Raw genomic sequence first — 23,236 nt, 5'->3', positions numbered from 1 at the left:
TGTAGATGGCTTATTGAACACCTTGTTCAATTACTTATTTTTCTATTTCCATATTAAATAAAAAAAGAGCTGTGGCAGTATGTGTTTTGCTTTTCCAACACATATGGAAAGTATGAATTTTCAGTTCACATCTGCTTTTTATCTGTGTGATATCTTGTAAAGAGTCATCTACATGAATGGTATCTATCTCTGATAAAACATACATTACCATTAAAAACAGTCATTTAGCCCATCCCAGCATGTTTGCAGCAAATTGCTTCCTATATAAAACCATTTGGGGAAGAAATAAAATGGAATCATATGAACTAAATCGTCTTTGTTTATACACCTTTTCTAAGTTTTATGCTGTTATATAATTTAGAGTTCACAAAATAGTGAAATGAACACAGCGAAGTAATCCGGTAGGAACAAAGACTTAAACTTAGATTCAGAGGTGTTTTGTGCTGAAAATCTTTAGTCACCTTGGCCCTGCAGAAATAACATTACAAATGCTTAATTAAAAATTTGCTACCACTTTAAGTCCTCAAGAACAGAAAAAGAAAAAAAAAAAAAAAAAATCATTAAAACTGATTTTTGCTCCTCTCATCCAACAATAAAGGGGATGAGCACCACCAGAAAGGATCCCAGAGGATCAAACTTGGAGATTTATTTTCCTGAAAGTATTTCTTTATTCCAACATTTACAGGACACTCTTTGCTGGATGTCGTTTTCCATATTCCAGGGCATTATCACCTTGAAGGTCTCGCTCGTCATCATCTAAAAGAAAATAACATTTGAACAGACACTTCAGAGGGAATGAAAGTTAAAAAATGTTCAGGATGATAAACAGCAGCATAAAAGATTTTGTGTCAGAACAGTTTTAGGTTAAATACCAACTTTTTAGAATCTAGGTTTTACAATATGTTGCTTTTCCATACCAGTTAATCAGTAGCTCTAATTAGTAACTGAGTGTGCTTGCATGCACACACAACACTGGGATAGCATAAATAACCTGGCTAAAGCAGAAGCCTTATTTCTTTTAAATTAAAAAAAACACATTTACAACCAGGCCCATAAGTATTTGGACAGTGGCCCAATTTTTAATAGTTTTGGCGCAGTACACCACCACAATGGATTTCAAACGAAGCAATCAAAATGCGAGTACAATATAGACTTTTAACTTAAACTTTTGAATTAAACAAAAATATTTTGAGACACAGTATTTAGAAAAAAGACAGACATTTTTGAACATGGCCCCCTAATTTTCACAGGCTCAAAAGTATTTGGACAAACATAACCATAAATGGAACGTCAATTTTCAATATTTGGTTGAAAATCCTTTGCAGTCAATGAACCCATGGTCATCTCCAAGTGCTGGGTTCTCACCCTTGTGATACTCTGCTAGGCCTCTACTGCAGATGTCTTTGGTTGCTGTTTGTTCACTTGCTGCCTAAGATCTCATCCCTTGATAAGTGCCAATGTAATGAAATAATCTGTTATTTGCTCCACCTGTCAGTAGTTTTAATGTTATGGCTGATCGGTGCAAATATTTCCATGATATTGCTTGTTTTTTTTCTGTGGCATCGAGTTAAACATAATTGATTCAGTATCACACTATACTTCAGTCCACGTATAAAATATTTAAAAAAAAAAAAAAAAAAGGTTTCCATAGTTTTGTTTAATGGTATATATTTTTTTTCATGTCCACAACAGTCTTTTTGAAGGAAATTTATCTTTGTGGACACCATTTTTTATCACTGACTGCTGCATGTGTGTGCCAAACAAAGACGGATGGGATAGAGTGGGATTTAAAATCTTCTACCAATAGTCAATGGACATGCACAGACTATAAAATCCTTAACTGCAACCCAGATAAGGGCTTAAATGGCCACATTAACAGGTTACGAGTGAAGAAATCTGTGTGTGTTAACCAAGCGCAATAAGGATATAAACTATATTTTTGAAACCAGGTTTCTGTGAACAACCAGGGGCCTCATACATAACGCCGTGTGTAGAATTCACACTATAGGGTGGTCCAGATCTAATTATGCAATTTTTTACCCTATAACTTAAGTTTATTACACAGAAAATCACCTGAAAAATCCCGGACCATCAAGAAGTGTGTGAACTGACGACATGAAGAATCGTCTTCGCGCCAAACTAGAATCGTCCCCGCATAAATCAAAGTCATCCAGACGATCTGGATCTGCATAATTAGATCTGGACCACACTGTATAACATAGCGTACGGACAAAAGCGGAAATGTTCGTACACACAAAAAAATCCAGATGCATAATAAATCTGTGCATTTGCCAACTTCCACATTCTTCCGCTCCATAAATCCTGGTTTGCATGAAATGTAACGCTCATGCAAGTCAATATAAATAGCCCTTAAGCGCAGCGTTCTGTGAAAAGGCAATGGCCAAGGCACGGGGGAAAATAGAAGAATTTCAGCGAATACCACTTAGAAGGAAGGAAAGGAAAAACATACTATTTGTTGGTTTACACAGTGGTATACACAGTGGTATAAACATCAAAAGGAAGTTGATTGAGTGACAGAGTGCCGGAGAAACTCGAAAGCTCAAGTTCACAAAGTCACACAGTGGCCAAAATAAAAAAAGAAGTTGTCAGATATCAAAGTCGCCGTGAAAAGGCGAGTCGTAGCCCACCATCTGAGTGTCATATGAAAGCTTATTAGGGTACAAAGTAAAGAAAAAAAAAAAAATAGGGACACAGTGAGGGGAAAAAAAAGCTCGAAATGTCAACTTTAATCTTGAAATTTCCACTGTAATCACATAGTTTATTTTGTCATTAAAGTATAACGTCATAAACTTCATCTTAAAATCATTTAATTTACTAGTTTCTCAAATCCCATCATAACTAAAGTAGCATGTTAAATGCTTTGTTTCGTAATTGTTCTTCTATGTGCTCTGTGTGTGTGTGAATCACTACATGCTCTGACTGGACGCAGAATCCATTACATTCGTGATATTACAGCTCTCTGAATAATTTAAATACTGAGATGTATGCTTGATATTTCATGATGATAGGAATTAAAGCATGTATTAAACATGGGAACATGGTGGCGCAGTGATCGTAATGAGCCCTGTTCAGAGATTGTTCCTGCCCCCCCGCAAGTTGCTTGCTGCACCGTGCACGACTTTCGATTAAATAATTTATTGCAGCAGTACTTTCTCTTTTAAAACTGCTAACCCCCAATTCCTGTCCTTCCTTTTCTTTCTCCAAATATCCAATCGCCACACAATCAGCTCTGTAATAGATGTTAAGCCATCTGTAAGCTGAGAATGCCAATTCTTCAACATTTTTAGGGAACATTGAAATATCTTCGTAGTACATTTTTAATTATTCTATCCATCTATCCTTCCAGTGTCGCGCCAGCCCCAGCAAGAATAAAGCATGAGGCAGGAGCAATCCGTGAATGGAGAGCCAGCTCCTTTTTAGCACTGCGACACCGTGTCCTCACATGTTTAATTACTAACAATCTAGATTATTTAAATGAGGTTAGTTTTATCTGTATAATATAATAAACATATTTTGCTGCATTTCATCTTAAAAATGATATCGTCATCATATATAAATATGCACTTGATAAAGTGGCTCAGGTTGTGCAATATTATAACTATCGCAAATTTACAGTGAGGTGATTGTACTAATAAATACAAACAGTTTTACAAGGAGCACTTGATGGACTGATTGAGTGCGTTTATAGTTCTTGGGATGAAACCGTTTCTGAACTGCGAGGTCCGTACAGGAAAGGAGAAGCGGTTGTCGCATGAGAGCAGTTCAAAAAGGCAGCATGGCTGAGGCAGCGTGTGCTAGATGCTGTATACCAATAACTCACTTTCCGATCAGCCTCTGTACAGCTGTGATTCCACATTCAGCTACAGTGATAGAAATACTCCGAGTGGTGCAGTGAGAGTAATATGGAAAAAGATGATCCGCTTTGGCAACCCCTAACGGGAGCAGCTAAAAGAAAAAGATGAAGAAGGTGCAGCAAGAGTAACAACAATAAAGCAGCTATGGTATTTGGAATTGTTTGGCTATTCCATGGACCATTATATTGTTACAGGTTAATTAAAATCAGATGCCTTAAACTAATAAACAATATGTGGTTAATTTCAGTGTATATGATAAAGCCACGTCAGGGATGTGGATCTAAAAAAGAAAGGGAAACCACACTGGAACAAAAGCACTGCTTTGACGTTGGGTGCCGCCAGTTTGCAAAACCGAGTGGAGAACTTGCATACGCCAGGGTTTGAGCTAGCGTAAAAAGGTGCGTGGCTTTACACCAAGTTTAGGTTTTATACATCGCGATTTGAGCATGGAAACGGAAGTACGCAACATTTTTGTGCGTATGCACTGTTTATACATGAGGCTCCAGGTTATTAAAGCACATGTAAACAGTCCATCCTTTTGCATAGGGAGATCAAAATAAATGTTTATTTGGTGATCCTTCATTAACAACTAACCTTTCTTTTAAGGGACTACATAAATCTCTAGAAGACATCCATCTTGTCAGGGAGTCCATAGACCTTACCCACCAAAACTTTTTAATTTCAGTGACTGAAGTTTCACATTATTTTTCCCCAAGATTTCTCATAAGAAACCTTTCTTAGTTATCCCATAAATTCCATTCCTTGAAATGACTTGTTTCATTGCAAATCTTTCATCCCTATTTATAGTGAACTCTAAAGTTCTATTTGCCACAAAACTCTTTTAAAGCACTTTTTGGAAATAGTTTACTAAATTATCACTACTTCTGGTGGCAATGGCAATTGCTGTAGTCTGAACTAAGCAGTGTAAAAGAGGGGCATGTTCAGAGTAAAATTCATTTTGTTCTACCTGTAACTGCAGCCATCATCTTCTAATCAGGCCTCTTGGAATAAAACAAATCTTTGATAAAGAAAGGCAGCCTGGTATTTAATTGGATACCCAAGTAATTTACTTTTATATAAATCAGCACACAACACACAAAACATGCATAAAACACAGTAGGAGAGAGAGAGTTCACAGTGTTAGGAGGACATACTGATATTTCACTGACCACAGGTACATGCAAAGCTGCACATACATGCAGACACCAGGAAGTAATAACAATCAGTTATGGTCATTATGTTGACTCAAGAGTGACAATGTAGGAAAGAGAGTCACAAATACAAAAAAAACAGTACTATGAAACTGACTCTGAACTACTATATCTGGTGCAAGACATCACAGCCACCACTACAGTACAAGTAGAGAAACTTAAATATTGTTAAGGATGATACAGAAACAGAGGCAGATAATAAGTGAGACAGGTGTGGATGCAGGCAGGGTGAGGGTGGGAATACAACAGCATAATTAGTGGAGGAGGGAGGAGCTAGAAAAAGTAGAATATAGAATGTTAACATAATGGTGGAATGTGGGAGACTTCGTGGTATGGAAACAAGGCCCAAGCTCACCTTGGACGTCTTCTTCCCCACCATCCCCGTCCTCTTCCTCATTGTAGGCCAGCTCGGCCTGTTTGTCCGCCTCATATTCCCCCACGTTCCCATCATCCCCATTATAATCTGCTAGTTTAGAGCCATGCTGTGGATCTACAGGGGACTCATTTTCATCAAAGAACCGGCCTGAAAATGCAGAGAAGTCCCCGTCAGGAGAGCGAGAAATAGCAAGCGTGTTGTGTCAGAGAGAGGGAGAGAGATGAAGAAAAGGCAAATGAAAAATTAAAAGGTTGGAAAGACAGCTAAAGGAAAGGCGAGGGAAGAAAAAAGGAAGATGACTGAAGAAAGAGGCCATCAGCATAAAGAAAGAATTAATTCTATGCAATTCCTCATCTTCTCCTCTAGTTTAATATTAGACTATTAAGAAAACTACCTGGTCCTACCTCATGCAGTGTAGTGAATGGCAGCCATATAAAAAGGGAATGATTTAGATCTAACAGGTCTTTTATTTGAACTCAAGGTTACTAATAATTCCATGGCCAAGCTTACAAAAAGGGACTTGATAGCTCTGCTGCTGACGTACCTCCTGCTCTTTAGACCCAAAAGAACAGTCATGAACAAAGCACGGTCAAACAAAGCTAAAGTAAAGTGTAGCATAATGTGGTTAAGGAGTCTCTTACTTTGCTTGTGCTGGCGTGTGTCAACAGGCTGCACTTCCTTCAAATTCTGTGGCTGAACATTGTTTGGAAGCACCTGGGCAGGATTCACAGGGGGCTGCAGCACTGGCTCCTTTGCTTTAAGATTTTCAGCATTGACTTTGACTTCATGGTTAATTTCTGGAATTAAAAGAAACATTCAAAATCCGCAAGGAGAACAATTTTGAAATAGGGTTTTTACAAAGGTCACAATGATCTACTTCATAACAGTCAACTGAGGAAAACTAACTAGCAGCATATTGTGTTACCTTTTTGTTTTTTTGGCTTCTCCCCAAATTCATCAGCTTTTAAGCCATTTTTCTCTTTTTCAAGCATCAACATCTTGTCTTTGCCTGGCTGTGGAACCTGAAGGTTCAAATGATCTGCATTGTTCAGTTCTGGATGGATTCTATTAGGCTCCACTGGATTGACAGGCTGCTTATTCTGAAGAACTGAAGAAATAGCATTCTGAGCTGCAACATGCTCTTTCTCCACAATGGAAGGCATGGCATTGGTGTCTTTTTTAATCACAGTAACAGATGGCTTCTTCAGAGCTAGTGATTAAAACAGGGAATTAGAAAAAAAATAAATCAAACATAAGAATTCCATATGAAGCATTATATTAAAAGACCTAAAATCAATGACAAACATGTTGAGCTTTATATTAAATAACAGTTAAACAATATATCTTAATTTTCGGATACTGCACACAAAATTTGAATGTTTCACCTCTAAATGCCACCGAGCACATGGATATCCACATTTAAATGCAGCAAACATACTGTCTGCATCGATCTGCAGCACAACACACTATACACAATTTTCCCTACTTCTTAATGAACTAAGGTAGGATATACAAAAAAATGAAAAAAGATAAAAACAATCTGAAAATAGACAACATGCTTTATATTAAAGGAAGGGAAACGAAAAATAGTACGGACCAAAAGCTCCAATTTCTGACTTGCTAACTTCATTATCTTCAATTCCTGGCATCCCTGCATCTTCTCCAGCTTTGGCTACATCTTCAGCAAGAACAAGAAACAATAGCCAATGTTAAAAAAAAACAACTGTAAAGACCATGCTACCCACAGTGCTCTGCAATCACATACCATCAGAAAACTTAAAACAGAAGTTAATGAATGCTGATTAAGCACTTCTGCATTAACAGACTAAAGCAACCCCATATATAAAAACTTGAGATATCGCTAAATATGATAATGGTGTACTTAACACATTATCAACTCTTAGTTCTAAATAGTTGGTGCCAGGCACAAGCAGGTTATAAATCATAAAGGTCGTACAGGGATTTAATGTTACAATGACTGTACCCTCAAGTAGTGAAAATATTTAAATTGGGACATTTTCTGTGCCTACACTGTAGCTGTTGATCCAATACACACAAACACAAAAATTAACAGTAAAGAGGGAAAAAAATATTGCCACCTAATTTTCACTAAAACACATGTCAGATTGCGACAAAGGGTGCTGTATAACAGGCATGTCAAACACGCGGCGCCCCCGGGCCACATGTGGCCCGCAACAGAAATCTGTGCGACCCACATGACAGACACTAGTTAGCGCTAAACTCGTACAAAATGATTACTATTGTTTGTGATTGAATCATTCTGCATCTTCGGTGTTACTTATTGACTTTTCTTACTTCTGCCTTCTAACAAAAGCACGTTTTCCCATGGCTCAACGGTACCGGAAACGTCATCTGCTAGCATAGTTGCAGCCACAACATCGCAACTGAAGTGCTAGGCTGCAGCAGCCGCTACATTACTGGCCACTGGGCCGAACTGACCATCAAGAGTAGTAATACCTTGCATATTTTCACATTTTTTTGCTCTAGTTTTATGTGATTTTGTGCTAGTATTGTAACGAACAGTTGAAGATCTGAAGTGGACACGAGAAGTTGGCGAGTTGTTTATTAACTCATTTTTGTGATTTGAGTTTGTATAATTAGTGTAGGTCAGGGGGCTTTTTGTATATCGGCTTATTTTACAATATAAACTTTGAAATAAACTTAGTAAAGTAAAATTTGATTTTTGGAGGATTTGTTTTCCAACTTGTATTACTGAGCAATGAATTCAGTGAGTGTTTCCGCGATTTCAGTTCACACGAACAGGACTTTGCGCTGTTGACGTCACCATACTCTTACAACATTGAGAATGCGTGTGAGAGTATCCAAATGGAATTGATTGAACTGCAGTCAGATTCTTTTCTAAAGGCAAAATACAACGAAGTTGGTGTGCCAGGCTTGTATTGCTTACCTGCCACCCTCGTATATGCAGATTTGTAAGTTAGCATCGAGAGTACTGTCTATGTTCAGAAGCACTTACCTTTGTGAGCAATTGTTTTCATTAATGAAAGCGCTACCAAAACCCCACATCGCTCAAGACTTACTGACGACCACATTTCATCCCTCAAAAAAGTTGCAGCTGCACAATATTTCAAGCCTGATATTGACAAACTGGTTACTAACAAGAGATGCCAAGTGTCGGAACAAAAGAAATAGATCTCAGACTTTAAGACTCCTATATAAGCAATGAATATAATATAATGAATGTAATATCAGTATACTGCTGTTGGATTATATGAATTTCCCCTTGGGATTAATAAAGTATCTATCTATCTAATAATATAAGGACCTAGCTAAGAGGCTAAGACTAATTGTATGCTGTTGTACGGAGAATGTATGGAAATAAATTGCTTTTTTTTTAAACTTTAAGTGTTACATTTTTTAGTTTTCAGTATTGGAAAGAAAGCTACAGTAACTTTGTATAATAATATTTGTTACAGTACGGCACACTGACGCTCGTATGGCAGTCGAAGCGGCCCATTAATGGTAGGGAGTTTGACATGCCTGCTGTATAAGGTTTACTTGGTGAATTGTTAATGTATAAAAAAATATTACACACTTCTTGAGGAGTTAGAAAGCAAAATCATCAGAAACTATTTATATGCTAACATTAGTGATACACTTGTGTTGTACTTTAAATTTTGCACTGACTAACTGTATGAAGTTTACACAATGTATGATCTGTATTGTTATGCTCAACAAGACATTATACTTAATGGTGTATCCACACTGTATTTAAAATACATAAAACTGTCCAGACAGAGTTTCAAAATAAAATCCCAAATCAGAAAAAGTTTCATTGCAGACAGTATGAACCCAGGATATTGCATGTTTTGTCTGGCCAAACTCATTTCATTTGTTAATACACATCCATTCCTGCAACCCATTCCAAAAAAAAAACTTGGAAGGGTAAAACACTCACCATTTTCTAATGTCACCAATCCTTATCAAAACACTTAAAAGATGTTTTGGAACCAAGGATACCAAGCGATGAAGCATTTTATGTGTTATTTTGTCCCAGCCTTCTTGTAAACACATCTTAAGGTGTACATGGTCGCTGTCGCATTTTTAAATCCAAAATTCTTCACACACTCTCTATTGGGGAAAGGTCAGGACTGCCAGCAGGCGAGTCCAGTACTTGTACTCATATCCTCTTCTTCCACAGCTATGTCTCTGAAATTTGTGCAGAATGTGGTTTTGCATCGGCTTGCTGAAAAATGCATGGGTGTGCCTGGAAAAGATACTGTGTTCATGGCAACATATATTGCTGTAAAATCTCAACATACTTTTCTGGATTAATTTTGCTGTCACAGAAGTATAAAATTACCCTTTATCAAGGACACTGACACAACCCCATACCATGACAGACCCTGGTTTTGGATAACATTTTGTAGCTGGTAACAGTCTGGATGGTCCTTTACATCTTTGTTCTGGAGAACTTGGCACCCATTTCTTCCAAAAACGATCTGGAACACTGATTTATCTTACCACAATACACGTTTCAACTGTGTGATAGTCCATCCTAGATGCCTCCATACCTAGAAAAGTCAATGCTGCTTTTGGACACGGTTAACATAAGGTTTCTTTTTTGCACGGTAAAGAAAGGAGGCATCGTTGAATGTAATCCTTTGTCCATGTGCCTGTATCAGTTATTGATGAGTGATGATTCTTGATGCAGTGCAGTCTGAGGGATCAGAGATGACTGGTGTTCAGCTTAGTCTTCAACACTCACCCTTTATGCAATGAAATTCCTCCAGATTCTTTAAATCATTGCATAATATTAATAAATGTAGAGGAAGAAATATGTAAATCCCTTTAAATCTTTCTTTGAGAGAACATTTCAATAATTTTCCCATGCACTTGTTGACAACCTGGAAATCCTCTGCCCATATTTGCTTCTCAAAGAAACAGCCTTTTGTGTATACTGCTTTTGTACCAAATCATGATTACAATCACCTGTCAACATCACCTGTTTAATTATTACCTGCCTAATTTACCCCGTCCCAACTTTTATTGGACTGATCTGCATGCCTAAAATGCAGGAACTGATGTATATTAAATGAAAAGAAACATGAAATATATTGGGTTCATACTGTCTGTAATGAAATAAAAGTCAAAGTAAATTCAAGAATCATAACATTATTTTTATTTGCATTTTCCATACTGTCCAAACTTTTTTGATTTAGGGTTATAAAAAAAATGAACACTATCAAATTCACAGAAAATATTTTTTCATGATATTCTTATACAAAAATGTGTGTATCATACAACAATATTTTAATATGTTAAATCATATTTGAGGGAAGGAAAGTTCACTGAGCTCTGCAAATATTGTTTTAAATAGCTATGAAGCTCTGGACTTGTCAGTGAATGTTCATATTACATGATGATTAAGCAAGCATAAATTAATAGGTTGACTACAGAAAAATCTATAGAAGAAAACTCGTAATAGAATAATTCAAAACTGCACAGTAAGTGGAGTTAAATAATCTGAAATTGTATCCAAAATAACACAGTGTATAACTTAAATCTCCAAGAACAAAAAGTATAGTCTAGGGTAAAAAAAAATCCTACTAGTATTGAGAATGTGAACTAACTTCAGAGAGCTGATAATCCTATACTTGTTTGACATCAATAGCTGAACTACACAGTTTATAATAGGATGCTAAATTAACTCAACAGCAATAACATAGTTGCTAAAAATAAAACTTGCTTACACATTTCAAAAATACCTTTATAAACTGCTAATCTTTCACTAAAAGAAGAACTAGACAGTGGTAAAAGTGGGTGTGAAAAAGAATTTCAAATTAATCCATAATGAAGGCTCATCCTTTTTAACTCATACTGATCACATGGTGGAGGTTCTCTTGGCTTGACATTTACACTCGGGGAAATTCAGTATCACATTAGCACTAGACATAAAATTAGAACATTTTTAAAATAGTTTACAAATAAATTTTAGAGAGAAACTCTCAAATTTCCAAAAAGAAAAGGTCTATGGAAAAGCACACTTTGGAAAAGCGAATGGTCTACCCTACCTTTTAATGTTAGAGACCTGCTGTACACTGTAATAATACATGCATCTTATTTTATTAACTAACCTTTATTGTCATTGTTGTTTGGCACAGGTTCTTTTTGCATTTTAGCTGCTACAGAAGGCTTGGCCTTGTTAGGGTTGGAAGCAACTTCATCTTTATTACGCTGCAAAGGGAAAATATATACATTTTAGAGGTACGACACACTGTTGGATAAATGACTAGGCTGATAACTAGGCACTTTCTTTGCAGGGCAAGTGTAACAAGCAAGTGACTACACAACACAAAAAACAGTACAGGGGGTCCTCGGGTTACAACGTCTCGACATACAACATTTCGAGTGTACAACACTCACTCCCACAAAAACTTAAAAACATTGAGACGTGAGAAGGAATAAAGGATTTTTTTTTTTTTTTTCTACACTCATTTTTTCTGTTACCACAGTACAGTATATTTATGTCCTTTTCCTTTTTCTGTGGCTTAATTGTGTTTTTTATGTTCTAGATTATGATTTTGCAAATGTGTTAGGATAGGCAAGTGACTTAGGGCTCATTTATACTTCACGCTCAGAACGCGTACGCGCCCGCATCATGGCTGCCACGTGTTCCCAGCGTTCATTTCACGTGTCCTCTGAGCAGGTCCTCAGAAATGAGTGTGTGCACGCAAGTTGCAGTACCAGCAAAAAGTCGGGGGGTGCTGGGGGGTGGGCGCAGTGTGCTAAAAGTCAGAACATGACAGTGTCTCTGTTTACTATCAACATGTGACAGAAAGCCTCGATGCAGATTCTACGGGATGAATGCTTCGATGTGGTGAAGCAAAATGCCGACATAAAAGATGCATTCGTGGTGCTTTTATATTCAAGCGTCGCATATTCCCGATCTTAATGACACGATACATTTTAAAAGTCTCACATACCAACTTTTGTGCCGTCTTTTTTTTTTGCAACTTCACAACAGCAACATAATGTATAGCACTGTATTTGAGCCACTGAGAAAAAAATAAAGGACACGGTGAAAACGTATATTTTGTGATTAAAGTGGAAATTTCGGCTTTAATCTCGAAATGTCCTCATTAACCTCGTAGTTTACTTTATCTCATTAATACAGACCATTGTAAACGTCATCCCAGTTTTTAATCGCTACGAGCTTCTTGGACCTGACAGCAGCAGCAAGCAGCAATAGATCACCACACAGAACACATGACATGTATGATATTCCAACTCTCTGCACATTTAGAACCTTTAGATTTGTACTTGATACCACTTTCATGATGAAATGCATTAAAGCGTGTATGTTACATTTTACATATAATTTTGTTTAAATAATGAATACTGTTAATAATTACACCCAGGGGTGGAATAATTATACACATGGGGGTGTCACGGTGGTGGAGTGATAGCACTGCTGTCTCGCAGGGAGTTATGTTGCTGGTATTTCCTGCTTGTATTCCACAGTGCTCAGATTTCCTTCCAAAGATATGCAGATTTGGGGATTTGGTGCCGCTAAAATGACGCTAGTGTATGCGAGTGCTTGTATGAGCGGAGACCTCGTCCAGGGATTGTTTCTGCCTCGTGCTCAATGCTTGCTGGAATGGACACATCCCTGGATTGATGGATTTAATCAATAAACATAATTTTCAGAGATATTGCGGTAAGGTGTCATCAGAATTTAATGAGTGTTCCAGGCAATTCACAACACAGAGAAGCCGAACATGTTCTCACCGTGATATCTCACACTGCCACCTGGTGGATTCCTCCAGATTTACGTAAAGTACGCACGCAAGTATAAACACTATAATGCTTGCGGAGCAGGAGCATCCGCTGCAGCATGCATCGCGTCGTGTGAAGTATAACTCCGGCCTAAGGATAGGGTGTGTCTTGAGTTACACCAAAATTTGGGTTACATCACTGTTGTAGGAATAGAACTGTGTCGTAACCCGAGGACCCCCTGTACACTAATCAGAAAAATCCATAGTTGACCTATTGTGGAGGGCATCCTAAACAGCGTGTAAAAGAGCCATAACTACTACTGTGTTGCCTTTGTTTATACCCATCATTACTATATTCCAGACAATGTATTTTAATTCAACCAGCAAACAAATTCTCAGCTAAGTACATGGTCTCCATTTTATCACTGACCTTTACCGAAGACTATCAGTTTTGTGTACTAAAATAAATAAATAAATGAGATTGCAACTTATACAGAATGCCATCAGCCTTACAACTTATTTTACTAATGGCCCGACGTTGATAAATGAAATCATTTTCAACCAGTAACAGAAGCAACAGGGCATACCATTCCTGGCGCTTGCTTCATCTGTTCCAGCAATTTAATAATTATATTCATAAATAAGGCAAAGTGGTAGACTCCAGGAAGACACAAGATTTTTGACCTGAAAAAAGTCCCCAAGTGACTCTTCTGAGACAGACTCCACACGTTCCTGAAACTACCTGCATGTGGGAAATTGATTATTGCTATTAAGGAGGAACAATTCTTTGCTACTATTCCTTAGCCTTTCCCTAGATGTAGGGATGTCATGATATGAAAATTGCAATACTAATTCAAGGGAAATTTCTTGATACAGAAAACTTATGGATACAGAAGCAAAAACAGTGAAAAATATATATGTGCGCTTTTTGGCAAGACAAATTATATATATTATGTTCCAACTTACATACAAATTCAACTTAAGTACAAGCCTACAGTCCCTATCTTGTACGTGACCCGGAGACTGCCTGTATATATGTTTCATATTCTTTTCAGAATTTGTGAACTTTAATGTGATGCTGATAGATTTTCATTTTCTTATTCAGTTTTTAAATTATAAATTAAAATATCAAGAAAGTCGTGGTTTTCACTTTTGATTGAGTAAACTTTCTTTCACAGGAACAAACTATTAAAAAAAAATATCTATTCATAACACCCATGTTTGTGTTTAGGTGATTTAGTTAGCTGAAGGTCGAGTTACGATGACCAATTGCATACCACTTTAGTTTTCATGTGATTTTTCCTGTTATTTAAATGAGTAATAAAAAGTTTTTTATCTATAAGAATATCAGTTAAAACGAGTGAATTGTTCATTTAGTCTCTTATAAAACACTCATCGAGCATAGTGGACCTCAGTTCAATGGGAACACTCCAACCGGTAATAGTGTAAATAAACTGCTCAAAAAAATTAAAGGAACACTTTGAAAACACATCAGATCTCAATGGGAGAAAGAAATCCTCCTGGATATCTATACTGATATAGACTGGGTAATGTGTTAGGAACGAAAGGATGCCACATCGTTTGATGGAAATGAAAATGATCAACCTACAGAGCCCTGAATTCAAAGACGCCCCAAAAATCAGAGTGAAAAAATTATGTGGCAGGCTAGTCCATTTTGCCAAAATTTAATTGCAGCAACTCAAAATTGTACGCAGCACTTTGTATGGCCCCTGTGTTCTTGTATACATGCCTGACAACATCGGTGCATGCTTCTAAGGAGATGACAGATGGTGTTGTGGGAGATCTCCTCCCAGATCTGGACCAGGGCATCACTGAGCTCCTGGACAGTCTGAGGTGCAACCTGGTGGCATTGGATGGACCAAAACATAATGTCCCAGTGGTGTTCTATTGGATTTAGGTCAGGAAAGTGTGGTGGCCAGTCAATGGTATCAATTCCTTCATCCTCCAGGAACTGCCTGCATACTCTCACCACATGAGGCCAGGAATTGTCGTGCACCAGGAGCCACTGTACCAGCATAGGGTCTGACAATGGGTCCAATGATTTCATCCTGATACCTAATGGCAGCCAAGGTGCCTTTGTCAAGCCTGTAGCGGTCTGTGTGACCCTCCATGGATATGCCTCCCCAGACAATCATTAACCCACCACCAAACTGCTCATGCTGAATGATGTTACAGGCAGGATAATGTTCTCCATGGCTTCTCCAGACCCTTTCACTTCTGTCACGTGCTCAGGGTGAACCTGCTCTCATCTGTAAAAAGCACAGGGCACCAGTGGTGCATCTGCCAATTCTGGTATTCTATGGCGAATGCCAATCGAGCTGCATGCTGCTGGGCAGTGAGCTCAGGGCCCATTAGAGGACATGGGGCCCTTGGGTCACCCTCATGAAGTCTTTCTGGTTGTTTGGTCAGAGACATTCACACCAGTGGCCTGCTGTTCCTCCTTGCCCAAAGGAGCAGATACTGGTCCTGCTGATGGGTTATGGACCTTCTATGGCCCTCTACAGCTCTTCTAGAGTAATTGCTTGTCTCCTAGAATCTCCTCCATGCCCTTGAGACTGTGCAGGGAGACACAGCAAACCTTCTGGCAATGACACGTATTGATGTGCCATCCTGGAGAAGTTGGACTCCCTGTGCAACCTCTGTAGGGTCCAGGTATCGCCTCATGCTACCAGTAGTGACACGGACTGTAGCCAAATGCAAAACTAGTGAAGAAACAGTCAGAAAAGATGAGGAGGGAAAAATGTCAGTGGCCTCCACCTGTTAAACCATTCCTGTTTTGGGGGTCATCTCATTGTTGCCCCTCTACTGCACCTGTTGTTAATTTCATTAACACCACAGCAGCTGAAACTGATTAACAACCCCCTCTGCTACTTAACTGACCAGATTAATATCCCATAAGTTTCATTGACTTTATGCTATACTCTGATTAAAAAGTGTTCCTTTAATTTTTTTGAGCAGTATATTTTATTCTCATTTCATTATTTTTACTCCGTTAAATAATAATTTTTCTTTTACATATTAGGGGGCTTCGCTCGCCAACCCCCGTGCTTGGTTTTCCAGATACACACTTGTAAGATTTTTTTTCTTTGAATTGTTGCTATTTCATTAGTTTCACTTTTATTTCAGAAGTTCTATAAAAATAATATTTAGAATCTTTCGTGTCCCAATATGCTGAATCTTTTAAATGAGGTCTGTGAGACTTGTGTTTAATGACTTTGTAACACTATTTAGGATAGATAGCACAGACAAAATGATCCACATCAGCAGAAGTTAATTTTTTTTGCAAAGTAACCAATCAATGCATGCGAGTTAAACCCCGTTTTTGAAATTCTCAGAATTAAACTAATTTCCTTTTGTTTGCATCAATGCGATCTGTGCTATCTTTTTTTTGATACTGTAGTGAATGACATAATAAAGTGACACAAAACTTCTACTTTAACAATTGACGACTGCATAAGCCCAAACACAACTTTCTAGCACCCTCTCCAACCCCTCCTCCCACGGGTCTCACCTCCCCCTTACCGCATCAATCAGCACCCAGCTATCAGTCTTCCATTCTGTACTCTGCCCTCCCTCGATCGGACTTAACAGTCACTTAAAACAAAAAAGGCTGTTTACTGTCGACTGTTACTGCTTTCATATTCCGTACCTTTCCCTGTATATGTATTGCGCCTTGGGTCTCTTTTTTCCACGCTGCTCTATCTTCTTTGCTGAGAGCACAGGATCTGTGTGTGCCACATGACTTTACATGACTGAATGTTTTGCTGGCTGTCCGTGCTCTTATTTGATAAGAAGGGTGTGTCTTGCAAGAATCGTATGTTCCATGTCCCCGCGAGACTGCCCTGGCACAATCTCTTAGCACCAAGTGTCATGTTTACGGTCCCGGGAAACACTCCGTGGGCAGTCTTTATTGTATCACGGGTCTTTAAAATAGCTTTCGAGAACTTCCGAGAAGATCACGTATCATCGCCTTGCTTTTCCATTCCAGGATTTTTTATATTATATTATATATTATATTATGAGAGAGAGAGAGAGAGAGAGAGAGAGATTTATAGAATTTTGTGATTTTGACTCCAATAAATAATTTTTCTTTTGTACATTTATAGATTTTACTAATATTCTGGCCGCAACTGGAGGTTGGGCACGAAAGGGCTTGGTCCCCCTAGTGTGTGTGTGTGTGTATACATATATACTAAAAATAAATGCAGCTTTAAAGATGTGTTATATTCTTCCAGTAGTCTTCCAAATATAATTTAATTAAACTAGTACTTGTATCAAAATACAATAGAGGGCTTAAAATCCCCCAGTGTAACAAGTATGGTTGAGTAAGTGAATTCAAAGATTATTTAGGATATTTTCATTTAAATTGCTTAAAGCTATTTTTGTAACTATAAGCTATTGTAAGATATATATTTGCAAATTAGCTGGTGAAAAAGCTTACTAAAAATATTTAACAAATGAGTCAAATTCATTAAAAATTCAAATGAGACACAACTACTGCTGGATTAATTGCTCACATCTCTTCCTTATTTACGTTTATTCCAACTTGAATACTTCCTGTGTTAAGTCAAACATTTCATTTCTACACTAATCTATTATTTCAGAACTCCTGTACAACAGTCTTTGTTCTGCTATTTTCTAGTTCTCTCATACGTTATTGCTTATATTCATGTACAAATCTAGAATTAGAAAATTAACTTTACTAAAATGTTGGGAGCATTCAAATACACCTAACTAATGGACTACATTCTTATTCACCAAAGAAATATTCAAATATTTGATGTGACGGTTTGCCCAAAATCCAAAAATAACAAATTTCGAATCTTGTAGAGCCATATTCAGCCACGCAGCATGCTGCTTTGACAGTTCTCTGTGTGTGTTTTCTTGTGATTAGGAAATTCTACTTATTCAGTACATGACATTTTAATAGTTAAGCTTTTCTAAAGTTATTTTATTTGGGTATTAACAAATGGAGCAGTTCATTTTCATTTCAGCACTGCTGTTGATAAGCCAAATAGCCACTTGGTTTAAAACTTGTATGATTTATACTTACTGTAAATGTTGTTTGAACTACCAGTGTGAGGTTCCCATTCACATCCCACAATCCTATATGCATTATTCTGAAGGCATGTGAGGTTTCTTGGGCAGCACAGAACAGTGCATGACATTTTATTAAAAAGCAATTAATTATGACATAATTTCCTCTCCCATGAGAAATTTGTGTCATTATAAGAAATTACTACATCACATGTTAATGACATAAAAATGGCAATAATGAAAGACAGTGCATCTTTTTTTTTTTTTTTAATTATTAAGTAGCATTCCCTTGGGTTATGTGCTGAAATTATCCCAGGCTCAAAATCAAAGCATTCAAAAGAATAAGAATATGTAAAGAGATTTGACAAGAAGAGTAAACCATTCTGTAAATCAAGTATGTTTGTTTAGCTAAAGGCCAAGGTGTCCCAATAGCTCATCCAGATTCTTCTTAAAGGTGGTTTTTAAGGCTTCTGCTTCAAACTACGTATCTCTGTAGTTTGTTCCAGAGTCCCACAACTCTTTGCGAACAGAAGTACTGTACTTTGTCGTTTCAGTTTAAAATACACTTCTTAATTTCCACGGATGTCTTTGAGTACGTAATTTACCCTTAAGCTGAAAAAATGTTGCTGGATCTATTTTATCATATCAAACAAAGCTGTGTTGTCTTTTATTCATTTCAGAACAGAATTTTGCTAAATAAAATACGATTAATACCACCCACCACAGAATAGCCCTGAAGGCTGTTTAGTTAGTTAAGGGCACAGAAAGCAAAAAAACAGATAATGCTCAGGGTAAAGACGACTTAAATAAAAGGAAACACCCTAAAAACGTCCACTCTTCTGAATTCATATTTGAGTCTATATTGAGACTAATGTGCTTCTGTAATCTAAGTGTACAAAGCCAAATAAAGATTTATCTGCAGAAAACACTACATAGAGAGAGAACAGATAAAGCTATGGGAACTCTAAACACAACAGATTACATTACAAGGGTTAATTGAAATGTATTCAAATGACACCTATCACTCCATATTTCAAGAGTGAAGAAAATACATCCTTTTAAACTATCTTCCCTTCCTTCACACTTTTTATTCATCTGACACTAAAGAAATGCTCAAATACATGCAGCAGAGATTTTTTGACAATATCTTTAAAGGATGCACTCAGAATTTCTCTCTTCAAAAGGTCTGAAAATTTCCTTTCTTTGCATTTCTCAAATACTTTGGCTCAATGTATCCATTCCATAGTTCAAAAGTCTCCTGACCACTTTCCCAAGCTTCACACAAAATTCAAACATACACCTTTGACACAGAGATGAAGAATCTTCACTTGTAAAACTGCAAAAAGAGGGTTAACTGCAAAAACTGCAAGAGGGGTTAACTACTAGGTCATGACAGCTCAATGACTAAACAGAAATTTGCCCTATTACTGGTATACAGTCCTGTCACAAGACCTCGACTACTGCTCCTCCACTGTGCAGAAACACCAAACAATGCACACATACAGTACAGTTGTATCTCAAAACTTTTCAGTAAGCCCTCATACAGACCAAAACAACCTTTGTAACTGGGCTGGGAATAACACAGAAAGCAACAGAAAACTATACCACCACAGTCCATACATACATGACTTGGGATTTTAATAGAAGACAAAGTTTTTGTATACTGTTTTCGCATGAAGCTTTTATTAGTCTATAAACAACCTGGTCAATATTTACACTGTCCCCAAAGAACTGATCATTCTGCACTTTTCAAATATATGTGCAATTGTTTGCTCATCAATTTTTAAGCATAAACAAAATAGTTTTACTCTATCTGTTGTTAAAGAGTCATAGTAACTGTGACAGAAAATCTTAGTGTAGATGATCTAGAAGAGGGACATACCTGTTTCTGCTCAGACAGCTCCATGGTTAATTTCTTCAAAACCTCCTCATGTTGTGTCTTTAACTCTGTAATTTGCTGGACACAATGCAGGCTGAAATGACAAATACACTCCATCAGATTAGTTCAAAAACCCTGTATAGTACTCAGTGGAGTGCAATAACAATACCTATATACAAAAGTACACAATAGTGTCAAAGAGACAGACCTAGAAATAACTTATAATGATTAACTTCAAAGATAACAAAGACTAGACAATAATACATATTTTGATGTGCCAGATCTTTTCTAATGTTTACCATTAAAATTGAATAAAATAAAGTACGTATATCACTAATGCAAACACCATCAAGTCCATATTCTTAAGTTAAGCCACAAATATGTGAATAAGGCTATTAATTATGATCAATTAGTAATCTTAGTAGAGTGCTACAATATTCACACACCGATATGGAACCCGACATACCCAACTGACTTCCGAGAGGTTCTTTCAAACTATTAAGGGTTCCTACTGTCATAATCATTCTTTAGATTTAATTATCACCCATACATAGCTCTGTCTTGTTATTGAAATCATTACACATCATTACTTAATTAGATCTGATTTAGTTCTTCCTCTGCCTGTATGTGTTGTCACATATGATGAACCTATTTTCAAGAATTTTAAGACATGTGTATGGAAATTATTCTTTCCTCACAGAATGATCCTTTCTAGAATGTGTGAGACCTTGGACAATTGAAATTTGACCTGAAAGCACCCTGTATATATATTGTTTAAACATGTTGCTAGAGGTTTCCTTGTTTGTGTTAACATTCTGTTTTTCATGGTGTATTTGTAATTACAGTATAGTTAATACTATGAAACCCTGCAATACATATGGTTCTTTTTCACTCTCAAAGAATAAATGGCAAAGTGTAATTGTTTATTTTAGTTCTTTGGAACGTGCAGATGATGCATCAAAATTTTCTTTTCCTCACAAAAATGAAGGAAAGCTATTATTAAGTTTCATGACATGGAATGTGCAAATAAGTTGCGTGGCCAGATCCTCTGCTTTGCCTATGTAATTCATTTAAATGTCCAGAAGAGGGGGGTGGTTTTCATACAACATACTTGTCATTTACTAAAATATGGTTTTGTTTTAATCAGAAAGAATAAGCATTTTTTTTTTTTTTTTTTTAAGTAGTCCTTAAAATGTGCATATGATACATACCAAAAAATACGTACAAAATATTGAGGAGAGCTGCGCTATTGGAAATTTATTGAAACAGAATTTCTGAACATATCATGTGGTCAAATATTCTAATAACTCAACTTGTTTCACTACGATTTTACTAGAGATTAAAAGAATTGGTCTAACCCAGGCATGTCAAACTCACTACCATTGGTAGGCCGCTTCGACTGCCATACGTGTGTCAGTGGGCTGCACTGTAACAAATACTATTATATTGTTATACAAAGTTACTGTAGCTTTATTTCCAAAACTGTAAAATTTAAAAAATGTAACACTTAAAAGTTTAAAGAAAAGCAATTTGTTTCCATACAATCTCTGTACAACAGCGTACAAACAGAGTCTTAGCCTCTTAGCAAGGCCTTTATACAGTCTGAGATCCATTTCTTTTGTCCCGACACTTGGCATCTCTTGTTAGTAACTAGTTTGTCAATATCAGGCTTGAAATCTTGTGCAGCTGCAACTTTTATGAGGGATGAAAGGTCCTCGACAGTAAGTCTTGAGCGATGTGGGGTTTTGGTAGCTTTCATTAACGAAAACAATTGCTCACAAAAGGCAAGTGCTTCCGAACATAGATGCCAACTTACGGATCTGCACATACGAGGGTGGCAGGTAAGAATACAAGCCTGGCACACCAATTTCGTTGTATTTTGCCTTCAGAATAGAATCTGACTGCAGTTCAATCAATTCCATTTGGATATTCTCCGGGGCATTCTCAATGTTGTAAGAGTATGGTGACATAAACGACACAAAGTCCTGTTCGTGTGAACTGAAATCATGAAAACGCTCACTGAATTCATTGCTCAGTAATTCAAGTTGGAAAACAAATACTCCAAAAATCAAATTTTACTTTACTAAGTTTACGTCAAAGTTTATATTGTAAAATAAGCCAATATGCAAAAAGCCCCCTGACCTACACTAATTTTACAAACTCAAAATCACAAAAATGTGTTAATAAACAACTCACCAACTTCTCGCGTCCACTTCAGATCTTCAGCTGTAGTCTGCACTAACTGTTCGTTACAATACTATCACAAAATTACATAACACTAGAGCAAAAAAATGTGAAAATATCCATCCATCCTCTTCTGCATATCCGAGATTGGGTCACGGGAGCAGCAGCTTTAGCAGAGATGCCCAGACTTCCCTCTCCCCGGCCACTTTTAGCTCTTCTGGGGAATCCCGAGGTGTTCTCAGGCCACCCGAGAGACATAGTCCCTCCAGTGTGCCCTGGGTCTTCCCTAGGGCCTCCTCTCGGTTAGAGGTGTCCAGGAGGCATCCTGATCAGATGCCCGAGTCACCTCATCGGACTCCTCTCGATGTGGATGAGCAGCGGTTCTACTCCGAGACTGAGCTTCTCACCCTATCTTTAAGGGAAAGCCCAGACACCCTGTGGACGACACTCATTTCTGCCGCTTGCATTCGCGATCTCGTTCTGTCACTACCCACAGTTCATGACCACAGGTGAGGGTAGGAACATAGATCGACCAGTATATTGAGAGCTTTGCCTTACGGCTCAGCTCCTTTTTCACCACGACAGACCGATGCAGAGCCCACATCACTACAGACGCAGCACCGATCCAACTGTCGCTCTCCCGCTACACATTACGTGAAAATATAAGAGACATTACTACTTGTGATGGTCAGTTCTACCCAGTGGCCAGTCTCAGCAGTCCAGCCAGTAGTGTAGCCTGCCAGGCTGCTGCAGCCTAACGCTTCAGTTGCTATGTCACGGTTCATTAACTTTGGTCAAGGTTCAATAAGTAACACCGAAGATGCAGAATGATTCAATCACAAACGATAGTAATGTTTTGTACAAGTTTAGTGCTAACTAGGATATGTAATGTG

The 23,236-nt window shown here is 37.5% G+C and overlaps 1 protein-coding gene across 3 annotated transcripts in view; it reads right to left on the bottom strand.

The window, feature by feature from the left end:
- The window catches only part of golm2 (golgi membrane protein 2), a 36,134-nt gene that overhangs the window by 942 nt on the left and 11,956 nt on the right, over positions 1–23,236 (bottom strand). The window contains exons 4-10 of one of the 3 annotated variants that reach the window (XM_039773118.1): positions 20,163–20,253; positions 11,582–11,681; positions 7,060–7,140; positions 6,388–6,672; positions 6,104–6,259; positions 5,442–5,609; positions 1–756 (exon numbers count right to left, since the gene is read on the bottom strand). The exon at positions 1–756 is cut by the window's left edge and continues 942 nt beyond it. In XM_039773118.1, coding sequence (XP_039629052.1) covers positions 680–756; positions 5,442–5,609; positions 6,104–6,259; positions 6,388–6,672; positions 7,060–7,140; positions 11,582–11,681; positions 20,163–20,253 — 958 coding nt within the window. In that variant the 3' untranslated portion in view covers positions 1–679. The remainder of the gene's footprint in view (positions 757–5,441; positions 5,610–6,103; positions 6,260–6,387; positions 6,673–7,059; positions 7,141–11,581; positions 11,682–20,162; positions 20,254–23,236) is intronic. The other 2 variants (XM_039773119.1, XM_039773120.1) reach the window with 2 other exon arrangements.

Source organism: Polypterus senegalus, chromosome 12 (genome assembly GCF_016835505.1).
Source record: "Polypterus senegalus isolate Bchr_013 chromosome 12, ASM1683550v1, whole genome shotgun sequence".
Taxonomy (NCBI): domain Eukaryota; kingdom Metazoa; phylum Chordata; class Cladistia; order Polypteriformes; family Polypteridae; genus Polypterus; species Polypterus senegalus.
This window is presented reverse-complemented; position numbering and strand designations above follow the sequence as displayed.